The 20,476-nt window shown below is 40.0% G+C and overlaps 3 protein-coding genes across 12 annotated transcripts in view; 1 reads left to right on the top strand and 2 right to left on the bottom strand.

Annotated features, from left to right (window-relative positions):
- The window catches only part of LOC120954771 (nose resistant to fluoxetine protein 6), a 57,554-nt gene extending 42,416 nt beyond the window's left edge, over positions 1 to 15,138 (top strand). The window contains exons 8-10 of one of the 8 annotated variants that reach the window (XM_049607382.1): positions 14,300 to 14,489; positions 14,614 to 14,762; positions 14,833 to 15,138. In XM_049607382.1, the coding sequence (XP_049463339.1) occupies positions 14,300 to 14,489; positions 14,614 to 14,762; positions 14,833 to 15,132 (639 nt within the window). In that variant the 3' untranslated portion in view covers positions 15,133 to 15,138. Of the gene's footprint in view, positions 1 to 6,910; positions 7,101 to 7,224; positions 7,374 to 7,443; positions 7,750 to 14,299; positions 14,490 to 14,613; positions 14,763 to 14,832 lie in introns of those variants that run through there. The other 7 variants (XM_049607379.1, XM_049607374.1, XM_049607372.1 and 4 more) reach the window with 7 other exon arrangements.
- Positions 108 to 12,518, bottom strand: LOC120952430 (tudor domain-containing protein 1-like). 2 transcript variants are annotated; one of them, XM_049607424.1, is made up of 3 exons: positions 11,025 to 12,518; positions 2,701 to 2,788; positions 108 to 1,259 (listed from the first exon to the last, which is right to left on the bottom strand). In XM_049607424.1, the coding sequence occupies exon 3, from the start codon at positions 1,218 to 1,220 to the stop codon at positions 483 to 485; it is 738 nt and encodes a 245-aa protein (XP_049463381.1). In that variant the 5' UTR covers positions 1,221 to 1,259; positions 2,701 to 2,788; positions 11,025 to 12,518; the 3' UTR covers positions 108 to 482. The 2 variants fall into 2 exon arrangements, with proteins under 2 accessions (XP_049463381.1, XP_049463376.1); XM_049607419.1 differs by lacking the exon at positions 11,025 to 12,518 and adding an exon at positions 3,096 to 4,010.
- On the bottom strand, positions 7,760 to 19,316 carry LOC120956795 (tudor domain-containing protein 1-like). Of its 2 annotated transcripts, none has more exons than XM_049607415.1 (3): positions 18,414 to 19,316; positions 18,019 to 18,106; positions 7,760 to 9,201 (listed from the first exon to the last, which is right to left on the bottom strand). In XM_049607415.1, exon 3 carries the CDS (start codon positions 9,160 to 9,162, stop codon positions 8,425 to 8,427), a length of 738 nt encoding a protein of 245 aa, XP_049463372.1. In that variant the 5' UTR covers positions 9,163 to 9,201; positions 18,019 to 18,106; positions 18,414 to 19,316; the 3' UTR covers positions 7,760 to 8,424. The 2 variants fall into 2 exon arrangements, with proteins under 2 accessions (XP_049463372.1, XP_049463374.1); XM_049607417.1 differs by lacking the exon at positions 18,019 to 18,106 and adding an exon at positions 10,630 to 10,717.
- Positions 19,317 to 20,476: the final 1,160 nt, after the last annotated feature.

The raw sequence follows: 20,476 nt of genomic DNA, 5'->3' as shown, positions 1-20,476 counted from the left end.
ACCAAACGGACGATATCAATACAGGTACAACACACTCACACAAAAATGCTACCCTTGCTACACCTCTCTTAAACAGTGCGATTAAAATAAACTGAGAGATAAACCACTGGTGTTGTTTATGTTTTTTTGCTTGGGTTTTATTATAATTGCTCATAGTTCAAATACAAAAAAATCTAATTCTTTTACTTCTATATCATCTGGGTAGTTAAATGTTATAAATGCAAAAACTGAGAAAGTAAACCGAATAATGTGTAAGTAAAGAATGAAAAACCTAACTGCCATCAGATTGAATTCAAAGCGAAGGAACGGTCTAGCTTGAAAAAAAACATTAGATATGAGTGATGAATTACTAATCGAACTGCCAACAGCGGCGTAACTGTGTAGCATGAACGATCGAAATTTGTAGTGATCAATTCATAAAAAAAGTAATAAAAGTTAGCGAAGAGCCATGGACTTGGTTGTCCATGGGTGTCGCAAATGATTTACTGGTTGGTATCAGCAACCAAATATTGTTCATCTATTAAAGTCTGATAAGCGAGCGTTTGGCAGTCCTTCGCCGTGAAGAGCTCTACCTCTGGCATACTCGTACTCTCCTTCACGTCAGGGCGCTGGATGACTCGCACGTAAAATGATGCTGCTCCAAGAAGCTCCTGCAGCCGTCCGTAAACCTCTGCAATGGGTCGTGTGGCGTTTGGCTGAACGCCCGCCAGCCGCACACATGCATAACTCAGCGGTATCAAACGCAATTCTAGCGGGCACTCGCAGATATCCCTCTTCGGCAAAATTTCCCTACTGTGATAATCCACGTACAGGACATGGACGGCATCTTGCACATCGTCCACCTTCTCTATGATTGCCCGGTAGTATGTCCCATCCTCACTGTACCGAGCAAGGCATGGTGCACCCGCCACGAACATAACCGCCTGCTCCTGCTCGCCTGCTGCCTGCATCTGGGACGCTGCCACGGCCTGCACATTCTGGTGCAACCAATCCACCTGCTGCGAAAATTCCGTCACAAAGGGACGGATGTAGAGGGCCGGCTGACATATACAACAGAACACAATATCAGCAAGGAACCCTTCTGCCCGCGGTTCAATCCTCATTTGGTAGGGGTAATGCGTTGCTATCTTTCCCTTGCTCGCCAAGCCTCGTTTGGCTTGACTCGTTTGGCCTCCCGCATCCGAGGTCATGGCCGCAGTGGACTCGTTCTGCATCATCATCACGAAACACCCAATGCCGAATTTTACGTTGGTAAAAATCTGTAAATATACACAAGATTACAGCCTCAGTGTATGAATTTAGGCTATCGGCTTTCAATCGTAAGGGGGAATTTCCTTCTCACGATGGAAATTTGTTGGGGGGGGGGGGGGGAATAGGATTTTTGTTTTAAAATTAGAATAAAATTAAACTGTAAAAATTAAACTGCCATCTTGCGGAATCCAGAAAAATATTATTCATCCAACAATCATTTGAGAATCATTATATGGCGATAATTACAAACTTTGCCGCCTTTCGCATGCACCTATCTATCTAGGTGAGTTCAACAATGCTGGAAATATGAAAACAAAACAGAACAAGCCCCGCAATGGATAGGACATCCAAGATCACAAGCGGTGATGTACGTTATCGACTACAGTAGTTTCAAGATACAGAAAAAAGCATGCATAACGTCATCAACACAAGAAAACATACTAGTGGTACTAGTGGAAAACATAAAAGTGGAGATCAGCCCTTGATGTTACGTTAGCGTTACGTGTTACGCCTGTTCTCAAAACCCAAGCAGCATTCTTGATGAACGCTTGTACATTTACTTAATTATTTGATACGTGTAATTACATTTAGGGATTTTTGTAATTATTTACTGTAAAAAGTGTGGGAATAACAAAATGCACAGAAAGTAGAGAAATATAACACGACCGCTACTTTGTATGACATTGTCAAAAACATGTAAAGAATAATACGCCACACGTAGAAATAATTATAAATAGGTACGGTACTTCCTCAATCTGTTTATCAAAAGCAAGCGTATCAAAAAATGCACACAAAAAACTAATGCAAGGAACACTAGTTGATTATAACACTGAAACTAGTGTTCCCTTAACACAAAATAACTTGTTTTCTTTTGGTTTACAAACAGAAACGTTGAAGGAAACGAAGCAAATACTACAAAGTACTTCCATAGATTGATGTGAATCGCTTAATATTGAATGCACTAGGGATGGTAGGCTAATGGATACAATTTTGTCGCAAAATGTAAATAAGAAAATGTTAGATTTTTTGATTGATTCGGGAGTCTGTTTCAACGCCTTGAGTTTGGATATAGCAAAAGAGCTGGGTTTAGATTGTATGAATCACAACGATAAGGAGGCTTTATCTAGTTTCGATGGATACTTATCCAACACTGAAGGATCCATTCTTATAAAAGTACATATTGGTATATTTGTAAACCTTATTAAATTTTTCAAATTAGAAAAACTTAGCGTTCCAACTATAATTGGAGCAGATTAAAAAAAATACGATGTTGCGGCGGATAATTAATTAATTAATCAATTAATTTTCTGTGAATAATATCATTCTAGTTTTTCATTCATTTCATTCAGTTTTTTCTAATTTTCATTTAAAAAAATCTTTTTACTCTCAGAACAAAAAAGAGCTTCCACGATTCTTGCGGATTAGTCAATCGCCATGATGTATCCTTACCTGGAATATTGTTCCGCGTTGTCTCCGTTTTTCAATATGCTTCCCAGTGTCTGATCACTTCCGTTGCGAAACGCTGTGGGGTTAATTTCTGAAAATAAAGAAAATACAGCTTCAGCGTATGGACCAAACAATAGATTGATTTATGGGGACGAATAATTTCTATAGAATACAATAAAAGGGACGCCTACAGTCCAGCGATCAAATTGTCAGTAAAAAATATTTCATTCTTTGTAATGAAATACTGAGAATTTGGATCAGAATTCCATGCAGCGCCTCAATCGTAAAACCGGAACAAAACTTTATTGAACTCAATTTTGTTCAGTTTTCCGATTGAGGCACTGTATATCACTATAACTAAATACAAATTCAACAATTATTAATCCTGCAATACTTACCGCTTTAATTTGCGACACGTTCACCACGAAAGTTACTGCGAATATGATACGAACAATAGCATGCGTTCCCGAATGCCGCCAGGCCACCTTTGTGATCGTTTTGGAACGATTGTGTTTACAGGCAGTGTCAATTCACTCGATGTTGCACAAGGTGAATACAGGAAGATGGTGTATCTGCCTGCTAAACAAATTCGAGCAGCTTGCGAACTCGCCCCAAGTGCCATCCCAATCAAGGATAATGTATTTAGAAGGTTGATTTTTATCGCTTTTGCTGGGCGACATTGTGGGGGACATCTGTCACTCTCTGCATTCAAATTTCATTACCCCGCACCACCCCTCCCCGATTTTTATACCGGAGCCAAGGTGGAATGTATAATGAGGTGTAGTTATAGCGCTTTTGGCGATCCCCCCCTGGGCTCCGATTTTGACAGATGGTTTTCCGCTTGTATATGTATTGATGGATTGTTTACGTTTTGCATGGTCAATATTTGGTGGAGATCAATTTGGGTGAATATTTTAGTTTATTAGAACACCCGATTTAAAATGGAAATTTTCCTTCGAGAACTTGAAGCGTTCGCCAAACGCGGAAAACTGAATGTCAGTTTTCTTCGTCGATTCTTCTTCCACCTAGCTGTCAAAACGGGCTTATAACTTGACCTGATATCTTTACGGTCCTTGGGGTAACCAGTTTCTTGTGCAGCTTTGTAGTGTCTAGGGGTATTTTCGAAATTCATGTTTGTTCATGAACAGTTGTTAAACCTACAGTTATTGATTAAAATAATATTCTACTAACGATTAATCAATTGATTCTAGGTGGATTAGTAATAAAACTAGTGAATTTCATATGTTTTATATGCGTTTGACATTTCTTGGACCATTATCCGTGCAAATCGATTAACCGGCAACTATCCGGTCCCGAGCTGCCCGGATAATCGACGCTCTACTGTATTTATCTGTCAAAAAAAATGTATATATCTCGGACATATAATCTTGAAATTTTATGCGCAATCTTGGCGCAATCTGAAAATGTATGGAAATGACGTTTATAGCTCAGGGTTGGCTTCGCGAAATGACCTCCCAAATAGCCAGTATTGCTTAAGCAGCTCATTTTGGCACGCTAAAGATCGCTGCTCTAATTCGCCTTTTGCAGTAGATAAACAGCATCAAAGTTCCAGGCGGTCCTTCTAAATAGCGCCTAAGCAGCTTCCTTAAGCTACGGTGCCGGGGATTATTTTTCTTTGTGTTTTATTTTCAAGCAAGCGTCATCGATGAAATAAACAACAGGATTTGTTTTGTTTGTGTACATGTGTATATTTTTCAATCCTTAATATTCATAAATTACACGAAACGTATCACAATTTACTGTACAATAACAATCACTTCCTTCAAAATCCCTTCTTCAAAGAACTAATCTAACTTGTACAGCAGCAATGAGATGATTGGCGGCGTCTGTCTTTGACACTATGACAAGACCCACCTTGTACCGATGCCATGCATTAAAAAGCTATAAAGTTCCACCAAGTTCGGTACACGTTCTTAACAAGCCTTAAAGTTCCATCATTAACCCTACACATAGTGTTAATCAGCCGCAAAGTTCCAAAGAGTACCATGTGCCTGTTAAAAAGCTCCATAGTTCCGCAAAGTACCGTCTATCTCTTAATCAGCCACAAAGTACGACATCGGAACGATTTTTCGTTAAACAGCCCTAAATCAGCTATAAAGTACGAGCTGGCTATTTGGGCTATGTTTTGATAAAACGAATATATGCGCAATCTGAGACTGCGCATCGTGTATTAATACGGTATGGATTGTTTACATGATTTCAGCCTCCAACTGTCAAACTCCATACAAAAAACTAACTAGAATCGTGAAGGCCCCCATTATCATCGGAAAAACATGAAGTTCATAAAAACTGGCTAGGATATACCAAAACATAAAAAATTCAAAAACAAATCAGGTCATTTTGATAAAATACCGTGGAGTGCCGTTTATCCGGGCTTCTCGGGACTTGACCTCGCCCGGATATGCGAATAACACGGATAATGAGTCAAATGATATATTTTATCACCAATTCCTGATTAATATTTGGAAAATTATCTTATTTTTTGACAAAAATAACCCAGTTTTTATTGACTTTATGTTTTTCCCATAAGAATATTTTAAAATTGCCATGAGTTATAGCATTTTTTGTGACGAAAATGTGCTCTTATAACCGCTTTTTCAAATATCCTCTTCATAACGCAATGTCACCTTTGTATTGAACTGTCATTTCTCAACAGCACGGATTAACGGACAGCCGGATTAAAGGTATCCAGATAAATGGCGCTGCACTGTAAATTCTTTGACTCATTATCCGTGTTTTTCGAATATCCGTGCGAGGTCGTGTTCCGAAGAGCCCGGATAATCAGCGCTCCACTGTACGAAAATAATTTTCAATGTTTAAATGTTCTTACTTCAATTGCCGTTTTTCTTATTGGTAATTATGTTAATCAAATTATATGTGAAGCAAGAAATAATGGTGTTTATCAAGTTTTATCTGATTTGATTTTTGCTTGATAGTAAAAGGCATATTATTTATTGAAAATTTGAAGTTAGCATCACCGATTTCACACTTTTTTCCATTGGGAATACGAGGTGATACTCATGCTGAGTGAAGTACGCAATGGTAATAGGAAAGAGAAAAAAAGGTTCGTCGAGTTCTTTCACATTTTTCTAGGTAGCACTGTTGTAGTAAAACGTATTGGTTGCACAAAGAAAAAGAAAACGATGGAAATATTGGGTTTGTTTTTTTTTGTAATCTTTATATTTTATATATAAATCCATCATGCATAATTAAATTGAAGTTATCTTTCCTGCGAAACACATCTAGATTAATTGTTGCACGACGGTCTGCTTTGTTACCGACGGTTCGTCTATCCTGTTTCGCATAAACATTTAATGCATAAATCCGTATGTATGTGTGTATCTTGCTTTGTTCCATTCCCGTGAATGTATTATTTGGCAAACTAATGCGCATTAATCTGAAGAGCAAAAAAACGACAAAAAAAATTGAACAAAATTATTTGTGTGTTGTGTTTGCTGAATCAGTTTGTAAAATCAATCAGCAATGGTGCCTGTAAGCTTTATTTAAACTAAGCACGTTAGTTGTTCGTTTGTTTTTTAACTAGTTTCTTTGACGGATTATGCTTCAACTCTTTCGAATTGGGGTATTCATTTCGGGTGTACGAATGGCAAACGTTGTGGTATATTGTGCTAGATGGGGTGGGGGGGCTTTTGGATGAAACTTGTACAATACCGCTAGACTAGACTGTAACTCCGAAACTCCGGGTGACTCCGAAGGGCTCTTAACGACTCCGGACGACTCCGGACGACTCCGAACAACTTCGGACGATTCCAGACGACTCCAGACAACTCCGGGAAATTCCAGACGACTCCAATTCCAGGCGGAACTAGTGGTTCGGATTTTGCCAAACTGGCTCTCCGGTTGGCTCCGAACGGCTCTTAACGGCTCCGAATTACTGCGAACTACTCCGGACGACTCAGGACGACTCCGGACAACTTCGGACGACCCCAGACGACTCCGGGCAATTCCAGTCGCAATTCCGGTCGAGATTGCGAACGACTCCGGATAATTCTGGGTGGACCTACCTTCCGGAATCGGTTCCAAAATTATCGGAGTAGGATCAGAGCCGACCCCAGATTGTTGCCTCCCATCACGCATCACTAGTGCAATCGATTATCAATGCAGTCACTATTTTCATAAAATCAAATGTTTTGTTGTTGTTGTTTCTATGTGCTCCTCTCCTCCTTAACAGAAACAAATGAAAATCGGATGGTACATCAGCACACTGTCCATTGCCGTGGCGTTCTTCGGACCGGCCCCGATGGGCTCGATGCACTACGTGTACAATCCGCTGCACGCCGCGAGCTACGCAGCGTTCTCGCCGATAGCGTGGTGTCTCTTTTTTGCCTGGACCGTCTTCACCGCCCACCTGGGCTATCGAAGTATGTGGCCGCCGAGATGTGTGCCTTTGGTTTAGTTTAAATCATGAATAAGAGGATATATGTATCAATTATTATTATTATTATTTTTTGCTTTCCGCTACCAACCCGCCAAACCCGAGCGCAGACTGGGTGATAGACTTTTTCTCGTGGCGTGGGTTCCGCATCACCACCAGAATATCGTACGCTATCTACCTGACGCAGTTTCCCATCTTCTTCTACAACGTTGGCAGAACGCGGTCGCCACAGTATTTCGAGTTCTGGCCAGCCGTTATCGTAAGTAGAAGCAACGACACATGCGCGGGTGCTGCAGATGATCTAATCAGACGGCCATTATCGATTGCAGTTCAACACTAACGAGTACCTGGTCGTGTTTCTCTCATCCTTCCTGCTGACGGTCCTGTTCGAGACACCGTTCATCAACGTGAAGAAGCTACTGTTCAGTAACAACCGACACGCGAAGCAGGCGGCAGGCGGCGGCGATGGCAGCACAAGCGCCACTGAACCATTGGCAGCGCATCCTGCAAAACTTGACGCAGCACCGGGTAGTAGTGCTGGAGGAGTTTGTCCCGGCATGATGGACGAGAATGAAAATAGTCGATCTAATGGGTATTTTGAGTGTGACAAGAGTAAATTAAATTGTTAGGCAGTATTTTGTTTGTGTTCCATCGTTTCACTTCTTTTTCTTGTGATGACACAGTAGCTTGGGAGCCTCGCCGCTGGACCTTAAACATACGTTGCGATGGACACAGTGGTAAATACAAAACGTTGAAATTGGGATTATTGCATGCTAAAAAATAGAAACATATTTAACATAAGTTGATTATTTTAAGATGACCCTTGTAACCAAACGGACGATATCAATACAGGTACAACACACTCACACAAAAATGCTACCCTTGCTACACCTCTCTTAAACAGTGCGATTAAAATAAACTGAGAGATAAACCACTTGTGTTGTTTATGTTTTTTGCTTGGGTTTTATTATAATTGCTCATAGTTCAAATACAAAAAAAATCTAATTCTTTTACTTCTATATCATCTGGGTAGTTAAATGTTATAAATGCAAAAACTGAGAAAGTAAACCGAATAATGTGTAAGTAAAGAATGAAAAACCTAACTGCCATCAGATTGAATTCAAAGCGAAGGAACGGTCTAGCTTGAAAAAAAACATTAGATATGAGTGATGAATTACTAATCGAACTGCCAACAGCGGCGTAACTGTGTAGCATGAACGATCGAAATTTGTAGTGATCAAATCATAAAAAAAGTAATAAAAGTTAGCGAAGAGCCATGGACTTGGTTGTCCATGGGTGTCGCAAATGATTTACTGGTTGGTATCAGCAACCAAATATTGTTCATCTATTAAAGTCTGATAAGCGAGCGTTTGGCAGTCCTTCGCCGTGAAGAGCTCTACCTCTGGCATACTCGTACTCTCCTTCACGTCAGGGCGCTGGATGACTCGCACGTAAAATGATGCTGCTTCAAGAAGCTCCTGCAGCCGTCCGTAAACCTCTGCAATGGGTCGTGTGGCGTTTGGCTGAACGCCCGCCAGCCGCACACATGCATAACTCAGCGGTATCAAACGCAATTCTAGCGGGCACTCGCAGATATCCCTCTTCGGCAAAATTTCCTTACTGAGATAATCCACGTACAGGACATGGACGGCATCTTGCACATCGTCCACCTTCTCTATGATTGCCCGGTAGTATGACCCATCCTCACTGTACCGAGCAAGGCATGGTGCACCCGTCACGAACATAACCGCCTGCTCCTGCTCGCCTGCTGCCTGCATCTGGGACGCTGCCACGGCCTGCACATTCTGGTGCAACCAATCCATCTGCTGCGCAAATTCCGTCCCAAAGGGACGGATGTAGAGGGCCGGCTGACATATACAACAGAACACAATATCAGCAAGGAACCCTTCTGCCCGCGGTTCAATCCTCATTTGGTAGGGGTAATGCGCTGCTATCTTTCCCTTGCTCGCCAAGCCTCGTTTGGCTTGACTCGTTTGGCCTCCCGCATCCGAGGTCATGGCCGCAGTGGACTCGTTCTGCATCATCATCACGAAACACCCAATGCCGAATTTTACGTTGGTAAAAATCTGTAAATATACACAAGATTACAGCCTCAGTGTATGAATTTAGGCTAGCGGCTTTCAATCGTAAGGGGGAATTTCCTTCTCACGATGGAAATTTGATGGAGGGGGGGGAATAGGATTTTTGTTTTAAAATTAGAATAAAATGAAACTGTAAAAATTAAACTGCCATCTTGCGGAATCCAGAAAAATATTATTCATCCAACAATCATTTGAGAATCATTATATGGCGATAATTACAAACTTTGCCGCCTTTCGCATGCACCTATCTATCTAGGTGAGTTCAACAATGCTGGAAATATGAAAACAAAACAGAACAAGCCCCGCAATGGATAGGACATCCAAGATCACAAGCGGTGATGTACGTTATCGACTACAGTAGTTTCAAGATACAGAAAAAAGCATGCATAACGTCATCAACACAAGAAAACATACTAGTGGTACTAGTGGAAAACATAAAAGTGGAGATCAGCCCTTGATGTTACGTTAGCGTTACGTGTTACGCCTGTTCTCAAAACCCAAGCAGCATTCTTGATGAACGCTTGTACATTTACTTAATTATTTGATACGTGTAATTACATTTAGGGATTTTTGTAATTATTTACTGTAAAAAGTGTGGGAATAACAAAATGCACAGAAAGTAGAGACAACCGCTACTTTGTATGACATTGTCAAAAACATTTAAAGAATAATACGCCACACGTAGAAATAATTATAAATAGGTACGGTACTTCCTCAATATGTTTATCAAAAGCAAGCGTATCAAAAAATGCACACAAAAAACTAATGCAAGGAACACTAGTTGATTATAACACTGAAACTAGTGTTCCCTTAACACAAAATAACTTGTTTTCTTTTGGTTTACAAACAGGAACGTTGAAGGAAACGAAGCAAATACTACAAAGTACTTCCATAGATTGATGTGAATCGCTTAATATTGAATGCACTAGGGATGGTAGGCTAATGGATACAATTTTGTCGCAAAATGTAAATAAGAAAATGTTAGATTTTTTGATTGATTCGGGAGTCTGTTTCAACGCCTTGAGTTTGGATATAGCAAAAGAGCTGGGTTTAGATTGTATGAATCACAACGATAAGGAGGCTTTATCTAGTTTCGATGGATACTTATCCAACACTGAAGGATCCATTCTTATAAAAGTACATATTGGTATATTTGTAAACCTTATTAAATTTTTCAAATTAGAAAAACTTAGCGTTCCAACTATAATTGGAGCAGATTAAAAAAAATACGATGTTGCGGCGGATAATTAATTAATTAATCAATTAATTTTCTGTGAATAATATCATTCTAGTTTTTCATTCATTTCATTCAGTTTTTTCTAATTTTCATTAAAAAAAATCTTTTTACTCTCAGAACAAAAAAGAGCTTCCACGATTCTTGCGGATTAGTCAATCGCCATGATGTATCCTTACCTGGAATATTGTTCCGCGTTGTCTCCGTTTTTCAATATGCTTCCCAGTGTCTGATCACTTCCGTTGCGAAACGCTGTGGGGTTAATTTCTGAAAATAAAGAAAATACAGCTTCAGCGTATGGACCAAACAATAGATTGATTTATGGGGACGAATAATTTCTATAGAATACAATAAAAGGGACGCCTACAGTCCAGAGATCAAATTGTCAGTAAAAAATATTTCATTCTTTGTAATGAAATACTGAGAATTTGGATCAGAATTCCATACAGCGTCTCAATCGTAAAACCGGAACAAAACTTTATTGAACTCAATTTTGTTCAGTTTTCCGATTGAGGCACTGTATATCACTATAACTAAATACAAATTCAACAATTATTAATCCTGCAATACTCACCGCTTTAATTTGCGACACGTTCACCACGAAAGTTACTGCGAATATGATACGAACAATAGCATGCGTTCCCGAATGCCGCCAGGCCACCTTTGTGATCGTTTTGGAACGATTGTGTTTACAGGCAGTGTCAATTCACTCGATGTTGCACAAGGTGAATACAGGAAGATGGTGTATCTGCCTGCTAAACAAATTCGAGCAGCTTGCGAACTCGCCCCAAGTGCCATCCCAATCAAGGATAATGTATTTAGAAGGTTGATTTTTATCGCTTTTGCTGGGCGACATTGTGGGGGACATCTGTCACTCTCTGCATACAAATTTCATTACCCCGCACCACCCCTCCCCGATTTTTATACCGGAGCCAAGGTGGAATGTATAATGAGGTGTAGTTATAGCGCTTTTGGCGATCCCCCCCTGGGCTCCGATTTTGACAGATGGTTTTCCGCTTGTATATGTATTGATGGATTGTTTACGTTTTGCATGGTCAATATTTGGTGGAGATCAATTTGGGTGAATATTTTAGTTTATTAGAACACCCGATTTAAAATGGAAATTTTCCTTCGAGAACTTGAAGCGTTCGCCAAACGCGGAAAACTAACTGTCAGTTTTCTTCGTCGATTCTTCTTCCACCTAGCTGTCAAAACGGGCTTATAACCAAGGTGTTATAAATGACAAGGTGAAGTTGTTCAGAGCAAAATGACATTTCTCGACTTGACATTTCTCTTCCGGGGGCTCCGGTATAAAAATCGGGGAGGGGTGGTGCGGGGTAATGAAATTTGTATGCAGAAAGTGACAGATGTCCCCCACAATGTCGCCCAACAAAAGCGATAAAAATCAACCTTCTAAATACATTATCCTTGCTTATAACTTGACCTGATATCTTTACGGTCCTTGACCGGAGCCCCCGGAAGAGAAATGTCAAGTCGAGAAATGTCAAGTCGAGAAATGTCATTTTGCTCTGAACAACTTCACCTTGTCATTTATAACACCTTGATCCCAAGTGTAGTTGATCGTAACTATTTTTCCATATCCGTAGCAACAGACGATGCGCAATCTCAGATTGCGCATATATTTATATGTCAAACGGGTCGGTTTGATATATTTATCTGTCAAAAAAAATTTATATATCTCGGACATATAATCTTGAAAATTTATGCGCAATCTTGGCGCAATCTGAAAATGTATGGAAATGACGTTTATAGCTCAGGGTTGGCTTCGCGAAATGACTTATGTTTTGATAAAACGAATATATGTGCAATCTGAGACTGCGCATCGTGTATTAATACGGTTAGGCTAAAATTTTCTAGACTGAAAATCGCAGGCTAGGTTTTTGTGTGGTTTTGTATGGATTGTTTACATGATTTCAGCCTCCAACTGTCAAACTCCATACAAAAAACGAAAAATTCAAAAACAAATCAGGTCATTTTGATAAAATACCGTGGAGTGCCGTTTATCCGGGCTTCTCGGGACTTGACCTCGCCCGGATATACGAATAACACGGATAATGAGTCAAATGATATATTTTATCACCAATTCCTGATGAATATTTGGAAAATTATCTTATTTTTTGATAAAAATAACCTAGTTTTTATTGACTTTATGTTTTTCCCATAAGAATATTTTAAAATTGCCATGAGTTATAGCATTTTTTGTGACGAAAATGTGCTCTTATAACCGATTTTTCAAATATCCTCTTCATAACGCAATGTCACCTGTGTATTGAACTGTCATTTCTCAACAGCACGGATTAACGGACAGCCGGATTAAAGGTATCCAGATAAATGGCGCTGCACTGTAAATTCTTAGACTCACTATCCGTGTTTTTCGAATATCCGTGCGAGGTCGTGTTCCGAAGAGCCCGGATAATCGGCGCTCCACTGTACGAAAATAATTTTCAATGTTTAAATGTTCTTACTTCAATTGCCGTTTTTCTTATTGGTAATTATGTTAATCAAATTATATGTGAAGCAAGAAATAATGGTGTTTATCAAGTTTTATCTGATTTGATTTTTGCTAGATAGTAAAAGGCATATTATTTATTGAAAATTTGAAGTCAGCATCATCGATTTCACACTTTTTTCCATTGGGAATACGAGGTGATACTCATGCTGAGTGAAGTACGCAATGGTAATAGGAAAGAGAAAAAAAGGTTCGTCGAGTTCTTTCACATTTTTCTAGGTAGCACTGTTGTAGTAAAACGTATTGGTTGCACAAAGAAAAAGAAAACGATGGAAATATTGGGTTTGTTTTTTTTTTTTGTAATCTTTATATTTTATATATAAATCCATCATGCATAATTAAATTGAAGTTATCTTTCCTGCGAAACACATCTAGATTAATTGTTGCACGACGGTCTGCTTTGTTACCGACGGTTCGTCTATCCTGTTTCGCATAAACCTTTAATGCATAAATCCGTATGTATGTGTGTATCTTGCTTTGTTCCATTCCCGTGAATGTATTATTTGGCAAACTAATGCGCATTAATTTGAAGAGCAAAAAAACGACAAAAAAATTGAACAAAATTATTTGTGTGTTGTGTTTGCTGAATCAGTTTGTAAAATCAATCAGCAATGGTGCCTGTAAGCTTTATTTAAACTAAGCACGTTAGTTGTTCGTTTGTTTTTTAACTAGTTTCTTTGACGGATTATGCTTCAACTCTTTCGAATTGGGGTATTCATTTCGGGTGTACCAATGGCAAACGTTGTGGTATATTGTGCTAGATGGGGTGGGGGGCTTTTGGATGAAACTTGTACAATACCGCTAGACTAGACTGTAACTCCGAAACTCCGGGTGACTCCGAAGGGCTCTTAACGACTCCGGACGACTCCGGACGACTCCGAACAACTTCGGACGACTCCAGACGACTCCAGACAACTCCGGGAAATTCCAGACGACTCCAATTCCAGGCGGAAATAGTGGTTCGGATTTTGCCAAACTGGCTCTCCGGGTGGCTCCGAACGGCTCTTAACGGCTCCGAATTACTGCGAACTACTCCGGACGACTCAGGACGACTCCGGACAACTTCGGACGACCCCAGACGACTCCGGGCAATTCCAGTCGCAATTCCGGTCGAGATTGCGAACGACTCCGGATAATTCTGGGTGGACCTACCTTCCGGAATCGGTTCCGAAATTATCGGAGTAGGATCAGAGCCGACCCCAGATTGTTGCCTCCCATCACGCATCACTAGTGCAATCGATTATCAATGCAGTCACTATTTTCATAAAATCAAATGTTTTGTTGTTGTTGTTTCTATGTGCTCCTCTCCTCCTTAACAGAAACAAATGAAAATCGGATGGTACATCAGCACACTGTCCATTGCCGTGGCGTTCTTCGGACCGGCCCCGATGGGTTCGATGCACTACGTGTACAATCCGCTGCACGCCGCGAGCTACGCAGCGTTCTCGCCGATAGCGTGGTGTCTCTTTTTTGCCTGGACCGTCTTCACCGCCCACCTGGGCTATCGAAGTATGTGGCCGCCGAGATGTGTGCCTTTGGTTTAGTTTAAATCATGAATAAGAGGATATATGTATCAATTATTATTATTATTATTTTTTGCTTTCCGCTACCAACCCGCCAAACCCGAGCGCAGACTGGGTGATAGACTTTTTCTCGTGGCGTGGGTTCCGCATCACCACCAGAATATCGTACGCTATCTACCTGACGCAGTTTCCCATCTTCTTCTACAACGTTGGCAGAACGCGGTCGCCACAGTATTTCGAGTTCTGGCCAGCCGTTATCGTAAGTAGAAGCAACGACACACGCGCGGGTGCTGCAGATGATCTAATCAGACGGCCATTATCGATTGCAGTTCAACACTAACGAGTACCTGGTCGTGTTTCTCTCATCCTTCCTGCTGACGGTCCTGTTCGAGACACCGTTCATCAACGTGAAGAAGCTACTGTTCAGTAACAACCGACACGCGAAGCAGGCGGCAGGCGGCGGCGATGGCAGCACAAGCGCCACTGAACCATTGGCAGCGCATCCTGCAAAACTTGACGCAGCACCGGGTAGTAGTGCTGGAGGAGTTTGTCCCGGCATGATGGACGAGAATGAAAATAGTCGATCTAATGGGTATTTTGAGTGTGACAAGAGTAAATTAAATTGTTAGGCAGTATTTCGTTTGTGTTCCATCGTTTCACTTCTTTTTCTTGTGATGACACAGTAGCTTGGGAGCCTCGCCGCTGGACCTTAAACATACGTTGCGATGGACACAGTGGTAAATACAAAACGTTGAAATTGGGATTATTGCATGCTAAAAAATAGAAACATATTTAACATAAGTTGATTATTTTAAGATGACCCTTGTAACCAAACGGACGATATCAATACAGGTACAACACACTCACACAAAAATGCTACCCTTGCTACACCTCTCTTACACAGTGCGATTAAAATAAACTGACATATAAACCACTTGTGTTGTGTATGTTTTTTTGCTTGGGTTTTATTATAATTGCTCATAGTTCAAATACAAAAAAAATCTAATTCTTTTACTTCTATATCATCTGGGTAGTTAAATGTTATAAATGCAAAAACTGAGAAAGTAAACCGAATAATGTGTAAGTAAAGAATGAAAAACCTAACTGCCATCAGATTGAATTCAAAGCGAAGGAACGGTCTAGCTTGAAAAAAAACATTAGATATGAGTGATGAATTACTAATCGAACTGCCAACAGCGGCGTAACTGTGTAGCATGAACGATCGAAATTTGTAGTGATCAAATCATAAAAAAAGTAATAAAAGTTAGCGAAGAGCCATGGACTTGGTTGTCCATGGGTGTCGCAAATGATTTACTGGTTGGTATCAGCAACCAAATATTGTTCATCTATTAAAGTCTGATAAGCGAGCGTTTGGCAGTCCTTCGCCGTGAAGAGCTCTACCTCTGGCAAACTCGTACTCTCCTCCACGTCAGGGCGCTGGATGAATCGCACGTAAAATGATGCTGCTTCAAGAAGCTCCTGCAGCCGTCCGTAAACCTCTGCAATGGGTCGTGTGGCGTTTGGCTGAACGCCCGCCAGCCGCACACATGCAAAACTCAGCGGTATCAAACGCAATTCTAGCGGGCACTCGCAGATATCCCTCTTCGGCAAAATTTCCCTAGTGAGATAATCCACGTACAGGACATGGACGGCATCTTGCACATCGTCCACCTTCTCTATGATTGCCCGGTAGTATGACCCATCCTCACTGTACCGAGCAAGGCATGGTGCACCCGCCACGAACATAACCGCCTGCTCCTGCTCGCCTGCTGCCTGCATCTGGGACGCTGCCACGGCCTGCACATTCTGGTGCAACCAATCCACCTGCTGCGAAAATTCCGTCACAAAGGGACGGATGTAGAGGGCCGGCTGACATATACAACAGAACACAATATCAGCAAGGAACCCTTCTGCCCGCGGTTCAATCCTCATTTGGTAGGGGTAATGCGCTGCTATCTTTCCCTTGATCGCCAAGCCTCCCGCATCCGAGGTCATGGCCGCAGTGGACTCGTTCTGCATCATCATCACGAAACACCCAATGCAGGATCCTGGACGAATTTTACGTTGGTAAAAATCTGTAAATATACACAAGATTACAGCCTCAGTGTATGAATTTAGGCTAGCGGCTTTCAATCGTGAGGGGGAATTTCCTTCTCACGATGGAAATTTGATGGGGGGGGGGGGGAATAGGATTTTTGTTTTAAAATTAGAATAAAATGAAACTGTAAAAATTAAACTGCCATCTTGCGGAATCCAGAAAAATATTATTCATCCAACAATCATTTGAGAATCATTATATGGCGATAATTACAAACTTTGCCGCCTTTCGCATGCACCTATCTATCTAGGTGAGTTCAACAATGCTGGAAATATGAAAACAAAACAGAACAAGCCCCGCAATGGATAGGACATCCAAGATCACAAGCGGTGATGTACGTTATCGACTACAGTAGTTTCAAGATACAGAAAAAAGCATGCATAACGTCATCAACACAAGAAAACATACTAGTGGTACTAGTGGAAAACATAAAAGTGGAGATCAGCCCTTGATGTTACGTTAGCGTTACGTGTTACGCCTGTTCTCAAAACCCAAGCAGCATTCTTGATGAACGCTTGTACATTTACTTAATTATTTGATACGTGTAATTACATTTAGGGATTTTTGTAATTATTTACTGTAAAAAGTGTGGGAATAACAAAATGCACAGAAAGTAGAGAAATATAACACGATCGCTACTTTGTATGACATTGTCAAAAACATGTAAAGAATAATACGCCACACGTAGAAATAATTATAAATAGGTACGGTACTTCCTCAATCTGTTTATCAAAAGCAAGCGTATCAAAAAATGCACACAAAAAACTAATGCAAGGAACACTAGTTGATTATAACACTGAAACTAGTGTTCCCTTAACACAAAATAACTTGTTTTCTTTTGGTTTACAAACAGAAACGTTGAAGGAAACGAAGCAAATACTACAAAGTACTTCCATAGATTGATGTGAATCGCTTAATATTGAATGCACTAGGGATGGTAGGCTAATGGATACAATTTTGTCGCAAAATGTAAATAAGAAAATGTTAGATTTTTTGATTGATTCGGGAGTCTGTTTCAACGCCTTGAGTTTGGATATAGCAAAAGAGCTGGGTTTAGATTGTATGAATCACAACGATAAGGAGGCTTTATCTAGTTTCGATGGATACTTATCCAACACTGAAGGATCCATTCTTATAAAAGTACATATTGGTATATTTGTAAACCTTATTAAATTTTTCAAACTAGAAAAACTTAGCGTTCCAACTATAATTGGAGCAGATTAAAAAAAATACGATGTTGCGGCGGATAGTTAATTAATTAATCAATTAATTTTCTGTGAATAATATCATTCTAGTTTTTCATTCATTTCATTCAGTTTTTTTCTAATTTTCATTAAAAAAAATCTTTTTACTCTCAGAACAAAAAAGAGCTTCCACGATTCTTGCGGATTAGTCAATCGCCATGATGTATCCTTACCTGGAATATTGTACCGCGTTGTCTCCGTTTTTCAATATGCTTCCCAGTGTCTGATCACTTCCGTTGCGAAACGCTGTGGGGTTAATTTCTGAAAATAAAGAAAATACAGCTTCAGCGTATGGACCAAACAATAGATTGGTTTATGGGGACGAATAATTTCTATAGAATACAATAAAAGGGACGCCTACAGTCCAGAGATCAAATTGTCAGTAAAAAATATTTCATTCTTTGTAATGAAATACTGAGAATTTGGATCAGAATTCCATACAGCGTCTCAATCGTAAAACCGGAACAAAACTTTATTGAACTCAATTTTGTTCAGTTTTCCGATTGAGGCACTGTATATCACTATAACTAAATACAAATTCAACAATTATTAATCCTGCAATACTCACCGCTTTAATTTGCGACACGTTCACCACGAAAGTTACTGCGAATATGATACGAACAATAGCATGCGTTCCCGAATGCCGCCAGGCCACCTTTGTGATCGTTTTGGAACGATTGTGTTTACAGGCAGTGTCAATTCACTCGATGTTGCACAAGGTGAATACAGGAAGATGGTGTATCTGCCTGCTAAACAAATTCGAGCAGCTTGCGAACTCGCCCCAAGTGCCATCCCAATCAAGGATAATGTATTTAGAAGGTTGATTTTTATCGCTTTTGCTGGGCGACATTGTGGGGGACATCTGTCACTCTCTGCATACAAATTTCATTACCCCGCACCACCCCTCCCCGATTTTTATACCGGAGCCAAGGTGGAATGTATAATGAGGTGTAGTTATAGCGCTTTTGGCGATCCCCCCCTGGGCTCCGATTTTGACAGATGGTTTTCCGCTTGTATATGTATTGATGGATTGTTTACGTTTTGCATGGTCAATATTTGGTGGAGATCAATTTGGGTGAATATTTTAGTTTATTAGAACACCCGATTTAAAATGGAAATTTTCCTTCGAGAACTTGAAGCGTTCGCCAAACGCGGAAAACTAACTGTCAGTTTTCTTCGTCGATTCTTCTTCTATCTAGCTGTCAAAACGGGTTTATAACTTGACCTGATATCTTTACGGTCCTTGACCGGAGCCCCCGGAAGAGAAATGTCAAGTCGAGAAATGTCATTTTGCTCTGAACAACTTCACCTTGTCATTTATAACACCTTGATCCCAAGTGTAGTTGATCGTAACTATTTTTCCATATCCGTAGCAATAGACGATGCGCAATCTCAGATTGCGCATATATTTATCTGTCAAACGGGTCGATTTGATATATTTATCTGTCAAAAAAAATTTATATATCTTGGACATATAATCTTGAAAATTTATGCGCAATCCTGGCGCAATCTGAAATTGTATGGAAATGACGTTTATAGCTCAGGGTTGGCTTCGCGAAATGACATATGTTTTGATAAAACGAATATATGTGCAATCTGAGATTGCGCATCGTGTATTAATACGGTATCTGCTCGACTAGCACTCGATACTCCTGAAATTGTGTTGCAAGCGCTAACCGTATTAATACAAGATGCGCAATCTCAGATTGCGCATATATTCGTTTTATCAAAACATATGTCATTTCGCGTAGCCAACCCTGAGCTATAAACGTCATTTCCATACAATTTCAGATTGCGCCAAGATTGCGCATAAATTTTCAAGATTATATGTCCAAGATGTATAAATTTTTTTTGACAGATAAATATATCAAATCGACCCGTTTGACAGATAAATATATGCGCAATCTGAGATTGCGCATCGTCTATTGCTACGGTAAAAGTTTGTTTATTCGTAAATTAGACTTTCTTCCAACGTTACACGATGGCGTGCAGCTCATTTTACAGACATCCGTATCAGCATTAAACGGCTTTGAAGGCATTCAGAAGGCATTTAAGGCCTTAGAAGGCGAATAAAGATTTCAACCGAAACTTTCAAGGCTGTAATGGGTTCTCTTCGAAATATTTCAACTTTTCGCCGTGTGTTCAAATCCGTGTGTTCAAATCCTGATTTTTATGATCTTTTTTCTGTGCTTATTTCTTTTTTTATTAATATTTTCTTGCTACAATTAATATAAACAAAATTTTTGTGAAGCAAAATTAAAATAATACCTTTTTAAAAATCATAATAATTACACTATGTTCACCCTTCATTATCAGGATGGGAGAAATATGTATTTAATTTCTCCTTTTATTAGAGTTATCGAAATGAGTTTGATATATTAACACCTTTCAACGGGTTGGTCTTTAACAACCGAATAATGCAGACCATCTTTAATAAAGTGAAATAGCTCAGAGCTTAACGCAAGAGAACATAACACGTAAATCGTGCTATCGAATCTCACGCTCATAGTTGGAAACACTACAACAGTGCAGTGCTGAAGACGCTTGTAAGGTTTTCTTTTGACAGTTGCAATTTCAAATTTCAAATGAAAAGCGAAATTTTTCATTGACATATTTCAAAGGCATTTAATT

The sequence above is a fragment of the Anopheles coluzzii genome, chromosome X, assembly GCF_943734685.1.
Source record: "Anopheles coluzzii chromosome X, AcolN3, whole genome shotgun sequence".
NCBI classification, from domain to species: Eukaryota; Metazoa; Arthropoda; class Insecta; order Diptera; family Culicidae; genus Anopheles; species Anopheles coluzzii.
This window is presented reverse-complemented; position numbering and strand designations above follow the sequence as displayed.